This window comes from Herpailurus yagouaroundi, unplaced genomic scaffold (assembly GCF_014898765.1).
Source record: "Herpailurus yagouaroundi ecotype Mexico unplaced genomic scaffold, PumYag 184, whole genome shotgun sequence".
Classification (NCBI taxonomy): domain Eukaryota; kingdom Metazoa; phylum Chordata; class Mammalia; order Carnivora; family Felidae; genus Herpailurus; species Herpailurus yagouaroundi.
In genome coordinates, this window is record NW_024412415.1 from 9,366,290 (window position 1) to 9,380,950 (window position 14,661).

General features: G+C 42.9%; 1 protein-coding gene across 10 annotated transcripts in view; it reads left to right on the top strand.

Annotated features, from left to right (window-relative positions):
* The first annotated feature begins 1,392 nt into the window (after nucleotides 1-1,392).
* The window catches only part of STARD9 (StAR related lipid transfer domain containing 9), a 123,433-nt gene continuing 110,164 nt past the window's right edge, over nucleotides 1,393-14,661 (top strand). For 9 of the 10 annotated variants that reach the window (XR_005795789.1, XM_040492405.1, XM_040492407.1 and 6 more), the window contains exons 1-3: nucleotides 2,122-2,216; nucleotides 7,976-8,045; nucleotides 9,679-9,795. Coding sequence is in view for 9 of the 10 variants with exons in the window: in XM_040492405.1 (XP_040348339.1) it covers nucleotides 2,170-2,216; nucleotides 7,976-8,045; nucleotides 9,679-9,795 (234 nt within the window). In the remaining variant the exon portion in view is untranslated. Of the gene's footprint in view, nucleotides 1,463-2,121; nucleotides 2,217-7,975; nucleotides 8,046-9,678; nucleotides 9,796-14,661 lie in introns of those variants that run through there. The other variant, XM_040492409.1, reaches the window with a different exon arrangement.

Consider the following 14,661-nt stretch of genomic DNA (forward strand, 5'->3'; position numbering starts at 1 on the left):
TTCTTCTTCTTCTTCTTCTTCTTCTTCTTCTTCTTCTTCTTCTTCTCTTAAAGAGAGAGAGAGAGCATGAGCAGGGGAGAGAGGCAGAGAGAGAGAGAGAGAGAATCTCTCTCAATCCCACAACTCTGGGATCACGACTGAGCCCAAACTAAGAGTCAGATGCTCTACCGACTGAGCCATGCAGATACCCCTCTTTATCCATCTTTTGGTGCACATTTAAATTGTTTCCATGTCTTGGCTAATTGTGAATAATGCTGCAACGAACTTCCGGGTGCAGGTATATTTTCAAGATACTGATTTCATTTCATTTCCATTTTTACCCAGAAGTGGGATCTTTGGTACTTCTATTTTTAATTTTTTGAAGAACCTCAATACTGGTTTTCCTAACAGTGATTATTTTCACTGCAAAGCACAGTGAGTAGAGAAGCCATTCAGAAGACTAGGGTTCCAGGTGAATCTGAATTGTGTCCTAATACTCTAGGGAAGAATACTTTCAAACAGATGAGAAAGAGGAGACTGGAAAGGTAAACTGCTATTGCAAAATGCCTGACACCACCATGAAGTACTAAAAGAGTTTCCTAACTGGTCTCTTTTGGGCTTTCCTCATTCCCCATTCCTCAGCCTAGTCTCAAAACAACAGCCAGAGCAATCCTTTAAAGATATAAATCATATAATTTTGCTTTCTCCTTAAAACTTTCCAATTGTTTTCCAATTCACCCAGAATAAAATTCAAAGAGTTTATGGTGCTTTCATGTTACCTCTATGACTCTCCCTCTCTGTCACTTCATTCTATCCCCACTGAATTTCTTGTCATTCTTCTAATGTTCAAGGCTACATCCAAGTTTTGAGCCCTCACACTGGCCTGGTCCCTGTGTCTGGAATTGTCCTTCAAGATAACAGCGGGATTCTTTTCTTTCCTTCAGATTTTTCTCATATCACTTTCTCAGCAAATACTTCCCTGGCCATATCTGAAATTTCAACACCTTCTCTACTTTCTTCTATCTCCTCTCCTGCTTTATATTTTTTCTTTATGCATATTATACATCTCTGACATACATTTTAAATTGTTTTGCTTATTGGTAATTTCTCTCACCAAGCTCCATGAGGTCAGAGGTTTGCCTGTTTTCTTCACTGCTTATATCCTTCCTACTTAGAACAAAGCCCGTTATAATAGGTGCTTGCTTAGAAAATATTTATTAAATAAATGAATACTTGAATGGCCCCCTCCTTTTCTTCAAATCTAGTTAAGTGTCACCTTATCAGTGAGGCCTTTCCTTAAGATCCTGTATAATATAAGTACCTTTCCCTCTACATATCCCAAAACCATTTCCCTGCTTAAAAAAAAATTTCAGTCAGCACCATCTGACAAATTATATAATTTGTCTCTTTTCCTTTCCCTGTAGATTCTAAGTTCCACGAAAGCTGGGACTGTATCCGCAAGAACCGGAGCACCTGACTCTTGGTAAGTATTCAAGTTATTTCTTGGATGAACCAATGAACCATTTCGGACTGACAGCATTCTTTCCACGATCACAAACACTGTCAGAGTGGCCATGAAGTTCCATCACAATCTAGAGAAGCTTGCCAACTAGCACTGTAAACTTCACACTCCCGGTGCTTCTTCAAGAGCACTGTTCTTCGCTAGGAACTGCAAATGTCGCTGGGAACTGTTCGCCATTTCATTTCTGCCCCTAAAATTTAAGCACAGAATTGACAGCTCAGGGCAATGCAGCGATTACAAGTATTTAGCAAATTTCGTTGTAAACTGTCGGTGTTAACCGAAACTTAAACGTGTTTACTTGACTCTGTACAGCACTGTCCGAGAACAAAAGCTAATTCCTGGTAGGTGGGGCCTGGCCTGTATGGCTCAGGATTGGCTGAGACGCGGCAGGCCTCGCCCTCGTCGAACAGATTCGCCCTTGGGCGGGGCTGTGTTGGGCGGTGCGTGGGCGGGGCGAGGCGGGGCGGAGCCAGGCGGGCTTGGCAGGCCGGGCCGGGCGACCTCCCGCCCACCGGACTCACGATTGGCTGAGGCTCCGCAGGCTCTACCCTCTCGGGCTCACTGCGCGCGCATGGGCGGGGCCGTCCCGTGAGGCGCGTGGGGCGGGCGGGGCTGGACTTGGGGTTGGGCTGGGGATGCTGCGGCTGGGCTTGGGCTGAGGCCGAGGGATGGCGAACGTGCGGGTGGCCGTGAGGGTCCGACCTCTCAGCAAGAGGTGAGTCTGGAAGGGAGGGGGCTCCTGAGGCGTCATATGAGCTGAGAGGAGGGCGAGGTCTCCGCCTCTCGCTCAAGTGAAACTGGCGCGGAGAAGTCAGACACAAAGTGGCCCAAGGGGCCAGGGTCCGGAAACCCTAAAAGCCTGGCGGGACAAAGTTGCGGTTAGAACTTTCGGGTCTCGTCTTAGGGTATAGTGCTTACTGGATTGCGTCAGCGGTGGGCTGCGCTGTGTCCGTGTCCCGGGAGTCCTGTGAGCAGGAGTTTTGGGGGACCACGGCTCAAGTCTTGATGCATGGGTTGGTTGGGCCTTTCTCACTGAGTTCGCTGAGAAGGGCTGGGAAAGTACCCGGGGAGAGGAATGGGCAGTGTCTTCTCTTCTTCTTGGTGGCTCTGGAGTACCTGCGGGGGCTGAGGCAGAATTGTGTGTGCTCCTGAGCGCACATTGGTTTCTCTGCACAGATGTGGAGAGAGCCAGATTGTAAGGCGTGAGAGGGAAATTGAGGCCCAGGGAGAGCGCGGTTTCATCCCATGCGCGGTAGCAGAACTGGGTAGTAGAAGGAAGTTATTCTAACCCGTTTCTTCAGTGTCGTCAGTGCTTATTTCCTCATGGGCTAATCAGATCCATCATCTCTCAGCTCTTGAGGCATCCAATATCAGGCGACATAATTTCTTCCCTTTTTCATGGATTTTCCACTCCTAGGTTTGGAAAGCCAGGGAAGGGCTGGTATTTTAATTGTTTTTATTTGTTTGTTGTCGTTTTTTAATGTGGGGCTCGAGCTCACCCAGAGATCAGGAGAGCAAGAGTCTCATGCTTTACTGACTGAGCCAACCAGGAGCCCCTGAACTGTGTGTGTGTGTGTGTGTTTTAATTTTTTAATGTTTTATATTTTTGAGAGAGAGAGAGAGAGCGCGCGAGCAGGTGAGAGAGGGAGACACAGAATCTGAAGTAGGCTCCAGGTTCTGAGCTGTCAGCACAGAGCCCAACATGGGGCTTGAACTCATGGACCATGAGATCATGACCTGAGCCGAGGTCAGATGCTTAGCCAACTGAGACACCCAGGGGCCCCACCCCTGTACCGTTTTTTAAAGAGCTATTAGAGTTTGCTGATAGGTATAGAAGGTGTAGAAAGAACACTGAGAGCAAAGGACTTCAGTTGTTAGAAAACCCCCTTTTGGGGAGAGGATGTGTAGAGGGAGGTGAGTGAGAGGAGACAAAGGTGGCAGAATGTAGTTTGGGACCATAAGACATATAATGGAGTTATTTGGGAGGTTTAAAAATTTTCCAGGACATAAGGTGGCTTGCAAATTGGGCAGAAGGATAAACAAAAATGCATTGTCTCCCATAACAAAATTTGGTGCTAGCAGGGATTGTTTTTGTCCCTCGTATGGTGGTGATTGGTTTTGAAAAGTCATACAATTGACAGAATAATGAGGCGAGCAATGGGATGAGGGAAAGAAACAAGAACAGAAAAGAAAGTAGGAAAAAGGCAAAAGAGATACAATGAAGAAAGAAGGAAAGCAGTACATGCCTGAACTGCTGTGTTTAGATTGGTAAGTGGTTTATGACATCGGGCTTCTGCATGATTGAATGTGGTGACTTATGGTTGAGGAGTTTTCATAGGTGCAGCTGCCACCTTGGAGGTAGCCTCCAGCTCATCTTCTTTTTGCAAAACTGTTCTTTTAGGGTTCTCAGGATAATTACCTTGAGCACCCCTAACAGTAGCCTCTCAATTCCTTGAGTGCTAGGAATTTATAATAGTGTGGATTAGATTAATAAAACGCTGTTGTGGAGCACCTGGGTGGCTCAGTCGGTTAAGTGTTCAACTTCCACTCAGGTCATGATCTCCCGCGTTGGTGAGTTTGAGCCCCAGGTCGGGCTCTGTGCTGACAGCTCAGAGCCTGGAGCCTGCTTAGGATTCCAGGTCTCCCTCTCTCGCTGCCCGTTCCCCACTCCTGCTCTGTCTCTCGCTCTCTTCAAAAATAAACATAAAAAAACTAAGAAAATGCTTTTGAAATTGACTTATTTGCAGCCATGGTAGAGAGTAATTTATCTCATCAAACAAAAGTGAAGGTGAAAGAAGGCACGAAAGCTTACTTGCTTTTAGTTTAGGTAACGAGGCTTGAGCATCAAGAGGTAGAATGCCAATGCTGCAGATATCCAGGTGTGAATAAATTATATGAGGCTGAAGATTCAGGAGCAAATATGGATAAACCCACTATGACTCCCCAGCTAAGAAGTCGAGACCACTCCTGTCTTCTCAGAGAATCCTGCAGAGATGCAGCTATACCCAGGGTTTGTTAACCTCCACTATCTTTGCTGAGGTTCATCCAAATGTAGGGAATCTGCTAATTATGTGGTTTGTTCAAACTTCAAATAAGTCACTGGCACGGATTCAGCTAATAGTCATTGGATATGATGTACTTGTGAAGAAATCTTAGAGATCATCTGGTCTAAGCTTCCATTTTTTGTTTTTCCAGATAAGAAAATGGTCTTGTTTAAGGTCTAAAAGTAGGTAGAGTCAAGATTCCAGTCAGTAGACAAAGTTGTTTCTTCCTGAGACGACCGAAAAGTTGCGCCTCTTGATCAAATGCCTGTTGGCTTAATAGGACTGGGACTGACCATAAGTAAAATGATAATGTGGGAAATGGTTTTGATTCCCTCCCACTCCTCACAATTTCCCATAATTAGAAAATCTGTAGCTCATTATGTGATGCTCTTCCTTGCGTATCCAGAAACATTCATCATTGAAAGAACATGTTCTCTTCTGTCAATATTGTAGGCTCTGGAATACTCCCCACTGCCCTGTCAAAAGTTACTGTTTGTATACTATATTCCCTTTCTGTGGGTCGTAGGTTTTTTTTTTTTAATCTGTAAAATAGGATAACTACTTCAATGTTTTTTTTATGAAGATTAAATGAAAGAATACATTAAAAATACCTAGGGCTTGGCTCATTTTAAGGGTACAAAAAGGTGTTCGCTATATAATTTTTAACAATTATTTTTATTACTCCTTATACTTAGATGTCTGCTTTTTTTTTTTTTTTAACTTTTACAAGTGATTAGATAATAAGTGGTAATGGCTTGCTTATTTTCCCCTCTAGGACAGTGATTCTCAAATTACCGTTGCATACAATCCACCTGGGGAGCTTGTTATAATGCAACTTGGCTTGTTGTTCCCCGCCCCATAATGCAACTTGTTAACAGGAATTCAAATAAACCCACCAACTCACTTAATTCTGATGAAGGTAGCCTGTGGACCACACTCTAAGAAACATTGTTGTAGGAGTAAATGTGTAACTGAGGATTTATCCCTGTGCAAAGGGAAATTCATTCTAAGAAATAAATGCCTCTTGGTAGAATTCAGGACCCCAAGGCAAGTGTTAGTAGCGCCATTCCGTGTCATAAGGCTCCATCTCTGCAGACTTTCGTTGAGCTCTGTGTGGCCAGCTCCCCAGTTGAGGTTGGTGCCCTTTCTTTCTGTTCAGTGTTTTTTTCAAGTTTGTTTATTTATTTTGAGAGAGAGAGAGAGAAAGTGTGAGTTGGGGAGGGGCATAGAGAATCTGAAGCAGGTTCCACACTATCAGTGTGTAGCCCGACACAGGGCTTGAACCTATGAACCATGAGTTAAATGCATAACCACTTAACCGTTTGAGCCACCCAGGTGCCCCTGTTCTGCTCAGTTTTAGTTCTCCCTCATTTTGTTTTAGAATAGCTTGGAATCCCTAGGTTACCAATGGCAGTGGTCCAGGCCTGGAAGAGTCAGCATCTTACCCTTATGATTTGTATCTTTCTTCCAAGAAGTCAAATTCAGGATGTTTCTTTTCAGGCTGCTTTATATGAGAGAGTCATAGATGAATCCTCAAGAAAGGGTGTACTTAGAAAAAATTAGGTAATAGATTTGGAAAAGTTATTGCATGATTTTTTTTCTTATTTTCTTTATTGTCCAAATTTACTACAATATGTGTATTGCTTTTATAGTGGGAGGAGAGATAATAAAATGTACCTTAGAATGAAGAAAGGAAAAAAAATGTTACCATGTAAAATGTTAACAGTAAAGATGAAAGATTTTCTTTACAATCATTGAGGGCTGATGAGCAGGGTATGGTTTATGATCCTGGGGGACTAAGAGTATCTCAGGTGCCTTGAGTACTATCTAGTATAAAATGTGAAAGAAAGAGCATCAAGGCCTTGAGGAAATTTAGGTAACAGACAAGTTACTACATGGGAGAGGGAAATTTCCCACCCAGGGCTTTATCCCAGACTCACTCACCGGTTTAAAAAAATAATCTTAGGGGTGCTTGGGTGGCTCAGTCGGTTAAGCATCTGACTTTGGCTCAGGTCATGATCTTACAGTTGGTGAGTTTGAGCCCCACTTCGGGCTCTGTGCTGACAGCTCAGGGCCTGGAGCCTGCTTTGGATTCTGTGTCTCTCTCACTTTCTGCCCCTCCCCCACTCACGCTCTGTCTCTCTCTCTCTCAAAAGATGAATAAACGTTAAAAAATAAAATCTTAGGGGCGCCTGGGTGGCGCAGTCGGTTAAGCGTCCGACTTCAGCCAGGTCACGATCTCGCGGTCTGTGAGTTCGAGCCCCGCGTCAGGCTCTGGGCTGATGGCTCGGAGCCTGGAGCCTGTTTCCGATTCTGTGTCTCCCTCTCTCTCTGCCCCTCCCCCGTTCATGCTCTGTCTCTCTCTGTCCCAAAAATAAATAAACGTTGAAAAAAAAATTAAAAAAAATAAAATAAAATCTTAAATGTAAAGACCCTTGTCTCACTATGCCTCTCCTCCCTTCCCCAAACTCTCAAGGTCACATCCTCGGAACCATGAGGAAGGATAAAAATGAGACAGAACATATTTTGTTAACTTTCAGGTTCTAGGCTAGGAGTAATTTAGTTGATTACTTTCATTATAGTGGGGGAAATGCCAATGAATTTAATTCTCATCTGCCATTTTGGCTTTCACTTCAGCTAAAAGGATTTCATATCTAGAATGGAGTATATTCTGTTTATTTTGGGCTTCAGGTGTATGGATCACTTGAATTAAGCCCCTTAAAGTAAATTTAGGGGTTGGTTGGTTATGTAGTTTTACTACATAACTGCTACATAGGAAAATTCTTGGGAATCTTAGCTCTCATTCGGATTTAGGAAGACAAAAGGAAAGGATTTGGAAAATGTGTTCTCAGCGTCTCAACAGAGAGGACTCCAAAACCCTTTTCATTATTATCTGTGCTCAAAATCCCAGAAAAATGAGAGGGGATGACTTGTGCTCTGAGCAAAGGGTACTCTGCAGAGTTTCAGGCCTGATTTCTAAGGTATGGTTAAGAGCCTAGGCTTTGTGGTCAGATAAATCTGGGTTTAAATCCCAGCTCTGCCACTACTTGATGTGTGAGCTTGGACAAGTTACATAATTTCTCTCAGTTTCAGTCTTCCATTTGAAAAAATGAAGATACGGTAGGAAGCCATGTCAAGAGGGTGTGTTAGCGGTAAGATTGCATAAGATGAAGCATAATATGACTGTACCTAATACAGTGCCTATCACATGGAGGGTGCTCAATAGTGGTAATTTTTAGCTCTTCTAGAGCCAATCTAATGATCTAGAGAAGCACTTCTGCCAGGGGACAGCTACTTAGGAGACAGCAGTAGGGAAACATTTTGTCCCAATAACGCTGGTCTCAACTTCCCTTTTCTTGATTTTTTTTTTTTTTTTTTTTTTTTTTTTAAGCAATGTTTCTTCTCATATGAGTTTGGGTCTTTTTTCTAGGGAGACCAAAGAAGGGGGAAGAATTATCATGGAAGTTGATGGCAAAGTGGCAAAAATCAGAAATTTAAAGGTAAGCCTGAAATTGTTTTCCTTTCTCTTTCCACTGAGGAGTTTGTATGATTACAGGGGCTTCTGGGATAAGGATGTGTTTAGGGTGGAGGATTGGGAGAGGGAAGAGTTATAACCTACTACAAAGCAAGTATAAAAATAAGGCAGGAAAGAAGTATAGGAATTGTGGCACGGCAGCCCAAGTTCTGTCAAATAGGGTGCAGATATTTAGAAACTGGTTGGTAATTGTTTATGGGCACCATGGCCAGTTTAAGTCATGCTGGGTACATCTGTGGATATACTTAATTCGCCTGACCACGAGTTAGATTTTGTCCCAAGTCCCTCATTTGATATCACTTAATTTAGAGGCATTACTATAGATTTTAATATGCATCAGATCTCAGAATGGAGTAGGTCACTATCCTGGGTCTGGTTACAGATTTTCTTTCACAGATCTAACTGACCTTTGAGTCACAATTGGACAAACGCTGGGAACTTCCTCCCCCACCCCACACCCCTTCCCAGGGCTGATTTCCTCCATCCTATTCCTTCCTTTACCAGAACAGCGGAAGTGGAAGAGTTTCTTTCTTTCTGAGCCTTGGGGTGTGACGGAGGGAAGCTGGCCATGTGACTGCTGCTATAGACAGCTTGCAGGTAGTATTAAGCACTCCTGAGAGTGAGGAAGCTGACTTGCATGAGTGAGGGTTATCAAGAACCCAGGCCTTCCTGCCATGCCCACTCCTGTGATGTGATGTGATACGATGTTTCCCTTGACAGCAGCTCTGGGCTAAAAGAGAACAGGACCTGCCAAACTTGCAACAGGAGCTCCCCAGGGACAAAAGACCTTTTATTCTCTGCTGTCTCTTATTTATGTCTCTGTTGCTTAAACACTTCAGGGGCTTTGTTCTGAAAGGTGAGACTTTTGGTTTTTAAGAATAAATCCTGGCCAGGATCAAACTCTAATCTGCCCCCTGCACACCTCCTTAGCTGTCTACTTCCTTGAAGTCATTTATCCACTAAAAATTTCTTAGTCATTCTGACAGCCTCCTTCTACTATAGTTTATGGTGACTAGTGCTGGGGGTTGTCTATCTCTGTTCAGAGTCTAAATATTAAATAGTAAGACGTTTCTGGGAATAATACCATTCTCCCCAGTACCTGGAAGTCAGTGTGGTTCCAAGCTCTGGCTCTACCCTCATCTACCATGGGCAGTTGGGTTGGTCCTCGCTCTTCTGTCCATTGTGCTTCCTAATTCGTTAGGGGTGGATACCAAGGGACCTCTGTGAAAGCCCTCAGTTGGTAGACTGTCAGGCCCAGGCACCGAACTACACATGCACTCCTAGTATCCTTTACAGAAATGCCTGGAGAAAAAATGATAGTGATAAAAAGATGCTCCGAGAGGGAAAGACTTTGTCTCCTAAGCTGCTCTGTGCTTGGTTCATATATAGGCAGATAGGTGACAGTATGATAGGCACATTTAATTCTCCAGGGGTTTTAAATGAGGAAATGACAAAGGTTACTTTTTTTTCTTCAGGTAGATAACATAAAGATTTTCATGACCAGTTCAGGTCTCTCTAGCTATAGCAGGGAGGAATCAGGTGGCACTGGCTAGATTCTGATATTATGATAGAGAAGACTATCCTATGTTTGATTTTAGGTGGACAATCGACCAGATGGCTTTGGTGACTCCCGGGAGAAGGTGGTGGCATTTGGCTTTGATTATTGCTACTGGTCTGTCAACCCAGAGGACCCCCAGTATGCATCTCAGGATGTGGTAATGTCATTTTCCCTTCACTCTCCTCAGTTCTGACTGGATAATTATTGGGAAATTAACATGGGGCCTGGCTATTTCTTACTTTAATATTTTGGTCAGAAACTAATGATGTTCTGCTTTGAGAAATAGTAGTGAGAGGCTTCGGTTGCAGAAAGAACAAAGGAAATGGGAAAAGACTGCTTGCTCAGGTCATGAAAGTTGGCTAGTGTCCATTTAGGCTTGGGCCACAGCAAGATTCAGGTGGGTAGAAATTAGTTCATGTAGTGTTCTCCTACGGCAGATAAATGGGCTCACCTAAAACTTGGCCTTTGGTATATACAGCAAAAGGACCCAGGAATCCTAGAGGCTAGTATCTTTGACACTCAGGCTTGTTCTTATGGTCCTAGGCTGAGTGTAAAAGGGCTAGACATCTAGTCTGGCAGCCTGCAAGGTATGTGAGAAGTGAATTCTATTGATCTGCTGAGGATTGAGAGGACCAGTCAAGGCCTTCCCAGCAAGACTGTCGGTCACCCTTCCTGCCTCTGGTAGTTCTACTTAGCTCTCTCACAAGCTTCTGAGGCAGCAGGTCTGGCCAGCTGAGTCTACAGGGCTTCTCTCTGTTTCTGTGAAGCAGCAGCATTGTCCTTGTTGGAGCACTGTTGAAGGTCATGCTTTCAGTCCCCGTGATGGCCTGCAAACCTTGCCCCATTGAGTTTTATGACCACAGACAATAGCCCTCACCTCAGCAGTTACCAAGATACTTTCTATGAAAGTCCATCCCTAATATTAGAAAAATCACTTATTTGGCCTTCTGTGGGTCAATATCATCATACCTACATATGAAAAATAGTAATAAGTCCTTAGGAAATACCACTGGAAATGGAAATATTTTGGGGGGAAGTCTGGAAGAACATTGCCTGTCAGTCTATATACTTTTCCTTAAATGTTTATTTATTTTTGAGAGAGTGAGTGCATGCGTGAGTGGAGGAGGGGCAGAGAGAGAGGGGGACAGAAGATCTAAAGCGGGCTCAGCACTGACAGCAGAGAGCCTGATGCAGGGCTCAAAGTCACCAAACCATGAGATCATGACCTGAGCCAGAGTCGGGTGCTTAACCAGCTTGGCCACCCAGGCACCCTGTCAGTCTGTATACTTTTGAATAAAAAGCTAAAGTATGTTTTCTGCTAAGTGTTTTAGTTTTTTGTGAACCTTTTTCTGATTATGCCAAAGAAGCAATGTTATCAAGTTTGAGTGACTTAAAACATGAAAAAAAATATGGGGGGCGCCTGAGTGGCTCAGTCAGTTGAGTGTCTGACTTCAACTCAGGTCATGATCTCACGGTTTGTGAGTTCAGGCCCTGCATCGTGCTCTGCTGTCAGTGCAGAGCTGGCTATGGCTCCTCTGTCTCCCTCTCTATCTCTCTCTTTCTCAAAAATAAACATTAAAAAAAAGAAGTTTGAGTGATTTACAGTACTGATTTTTTGCCACTGCAGACTTCTGAGATGATTGAGTAATTTTAAAACATGGGAGTGTAATTCCCCCATTCTTCTCTTCTGAGGGGAACATGTGGAAACAAGACCCTAGACTACTGTGGGATTTGTTGTCTCTGTGGGCCCCTTCTGTTGTAATACGAGCACCCTATATTTGTAGTCACAAGGCGTTTGCTGTAAATGCTTAGCAGAAAACGTCAGTGTGGATAGTATCTGGTCCCTACCATATTTTCTGTCCTTTGGAATATGAAGGCGCTGGCATGTCCAGGCTTTTCTTTTGGACCTTGATTTTTATCCTAGCACTCAAGCATGTATGAAGTATCTGATTCCTGGTGTTTGTAACTGTTCTACTGACATCCTTCATGCAGAGGCAAGAAAGGAGCTGACTTTCAAATAAGAGGATGGGACTCCTTCAGCCTTTCACAGTTGTGACTGCATATGTGTCATAGAAGACAGTGGTCTTTATCAGCAGAAAGTATGAGCATTCTAATGGCTGTTTCAGTCCTGCCTGGCTATAGCATACCTAGATATGGATATAAGAAAAGTTAACCATTTTGTGTAACATTTGATAGAGTAATAATCTGGGTCAGTGATGTATGTAAACAAAACAAAACTACGTATCTGTATCTATATATGTCTCAACAAACTTGGGTATAATGTAAGTGTGCATTTATATAACGTAAGTGTAAGAATAACCTGGTGGGAAGCCCAGAAGTCCATAGTGGAGGGGGTCATAAATATGATCCTTCTTCTCTTGTTTGGTTTGAAGTTCAATGGAAAGATCAAATGGGATTTGGACAGGAAGCCTGTGCAGAGAGATAAAACCAGTGTCCCCTGAGGTTTATTCTGACTTGTTTATTAATGTTTAAGGCCCTCATCAGTCCCAAGGGGAGTTAAGATAGGAGATAGCAGGGAAGGAGCCTCTGTCACAAGCTAAAGTAGGGCCAAATGTCCCTGAATAATGGCAGAACTCATATGCATATAAGTTGGTCAGAGAGACTCATTGCTTTAACACAGAAATTGGAGCCCAGACTTAACCCTGAGGTCACCAGGATAGGAGGGGCAGACTGTCATAAAATTATAGGACATGGGGTGGAAAGATTTTTAATGTCATCCAGTTCATCCTCTCCCAAAGTACAACATAGCATTTGTGATCATATTTCGGGGGTGGAGGTGAGAGGGGGCAATTTTATTTTTATTTAAAAAAATTTTTTTAATGTTTATTTATTTTTGAAAGAGAGACAGAATGCAAGCAGGGTAGGGGCAGAGAGAGAGGGGGAAACACAGAATCCAGAGCAGGCTCCGAGCTGTCAGCACAGAGTCTGACATGGGTCTTGAACTCATGAACTGTGAGATCAGGACCCGAGCTGAAGTCGGACTGCTTAACCAACTGAGCCACCCAGGCGCCCGGGCAGTTTTACTGAAGTATAATTTAGATACAGTAAAATTCACCTTTTCAGTGTACAGTGTGCAGTTCTCTAAGTTTTGACAAACACGATTTTGTAGCTTATGCTATATTCAGTATACAAAACAGTGCATTATTCCCCAAATCTCTTTATGTCCCTTTGCAGTCAAACTGTTCTTACCTCTAGGCCCTGGCATCTGCTAGTCTGTTTTCTGTCACTACAGTTTTGTCTGTTCCCAAATATCATGTAAATGTAATCAAATAGTATGTAGCCATTTGAGTCTGGCTTCTTTCAATTAGCATGATGTATTTGAGATTCACCTCTGCTGTTATGTGTGTTATCTTATTCTGACCTTGAATCAGAGTTACTTAAATCATCTTGGCCAGAAGGAATCTTGTGGCTTTGGAAACACTGATTCTAACTCCAAAGAGCAAGGGACCAAGTCCCTGTAGGACTGAGCCCTCTTCATCCTTGGCTCTCTTCCTGTTGTGAGGAAGCACTGTCCTTACCCACAAAAATACAGTACTGATTTCAGAATATTCAAATATTCTGAAAACATTCCCCCACTGGCTGTAGGAGGATTTTGAGCAATATCATAGCCATTGCTTGATAGATGTTGGCAAGAATGTCATCTATTAAGTGTCGGTGCTGCCTCATCACAGTTTCTTAGAATGTTAGAGCTCGAAGGGAACTTAGCAATCATCTAGGCCAGGGCTTCTCAACCTCACTACTATTGATATTTTGACCAGATAATTGTTTGCTGTGGAAGTCTGTCCTGTGCACTGTAGGGTGTTTAGCAGCACCTCTGGCCTCTACCCTCTAAATGCCAGTGGCAGTCCCAGTCAGGAAAATAAAAAATGTTTCCAAACCCCTCATGTTCCAGATATAGCTGTGTGATTTATATGGCATTATATAGGCAGTTAAGGCCCAAGTGGGACCGGACCCATGCTTCTTATGGTGGTCTTTTCATTGCACTGTACTCTTCTACCTCCCTGTTTTTATATTTATTTTATGATCTGAAAAGATAGGTTCAAGATTAGCATTTCTTAGTGTTTTAGCACTTCCTAATCTTTAGTGGTGACACGCTTGATAAATAGATCAGGCATCAACAAACATGGGCCTCTAGAGAACAAGGCACTACTGCAAGTTCTAATGAGAGGCTGCTTTATTTGTTAAATATCTATAGTTTCTAAATGTTTATCATTCCATTTGATCATCTCCCAAATCTGTTTAGTCTATTCTATATATTCCATCTTATAGATAAGTAAATTTAGTACATAAATTTTATGAGACTTGCCCATATCACTTAACCAGTAAGTGGTGGAGCAGGGATTCAAATCCAAGACTGTCCGATTCTAAATTGTATGTTAGCAAGTCTCATTGACCCTCAATGTTAAAGTCTCATTTAGTCTACTAGAGACCTGGTCATCTCTTCACACATATTATCTGATTTAATCCCTTCAGCAGCCTAAAAGGTAGAAGATTTTATCCTTTGATAGTTGAGGAAATTTAGGTTTAGGTTACGTGATCTGCCCAAAGGTCACACAGTAAGAAATGAGTCTTAGATTTGAACACAGGGTTATCTGAATGCAGAGTTCATATGATTTGCTACAATACGGTATAAAAAGAAAAACAAAAGGGATATAGGAAAAGGAAGAGATGGTAAATTAGGAAAGAAAAGAGATGGTGAAGAGAGAGAGAAAAGACTGTAGTGAATGGGCAGCGGTAGGGGATCATACCACCTGTCTTGTCCATTACCCTGTGACCTTGGTGTCATTAGCTTCCCGTTCTAAAAGCAGGTCAGCGTTGGTCTAAATTGTGTTTTTAGTGTTTGTTGATATTTGGAGTTGTAGTCAAGGCTTTTCTTCAAAATGGGCCTACATTTTATCTGGCTTGAATCTGTATTAAAGTTAATCCAGTTTCTGAAGTTAGACTTGGGTTTGAATTCAGGCATAGCCGCTGATTAGCTGGCTGGCTTTGGACAAGTTACTTA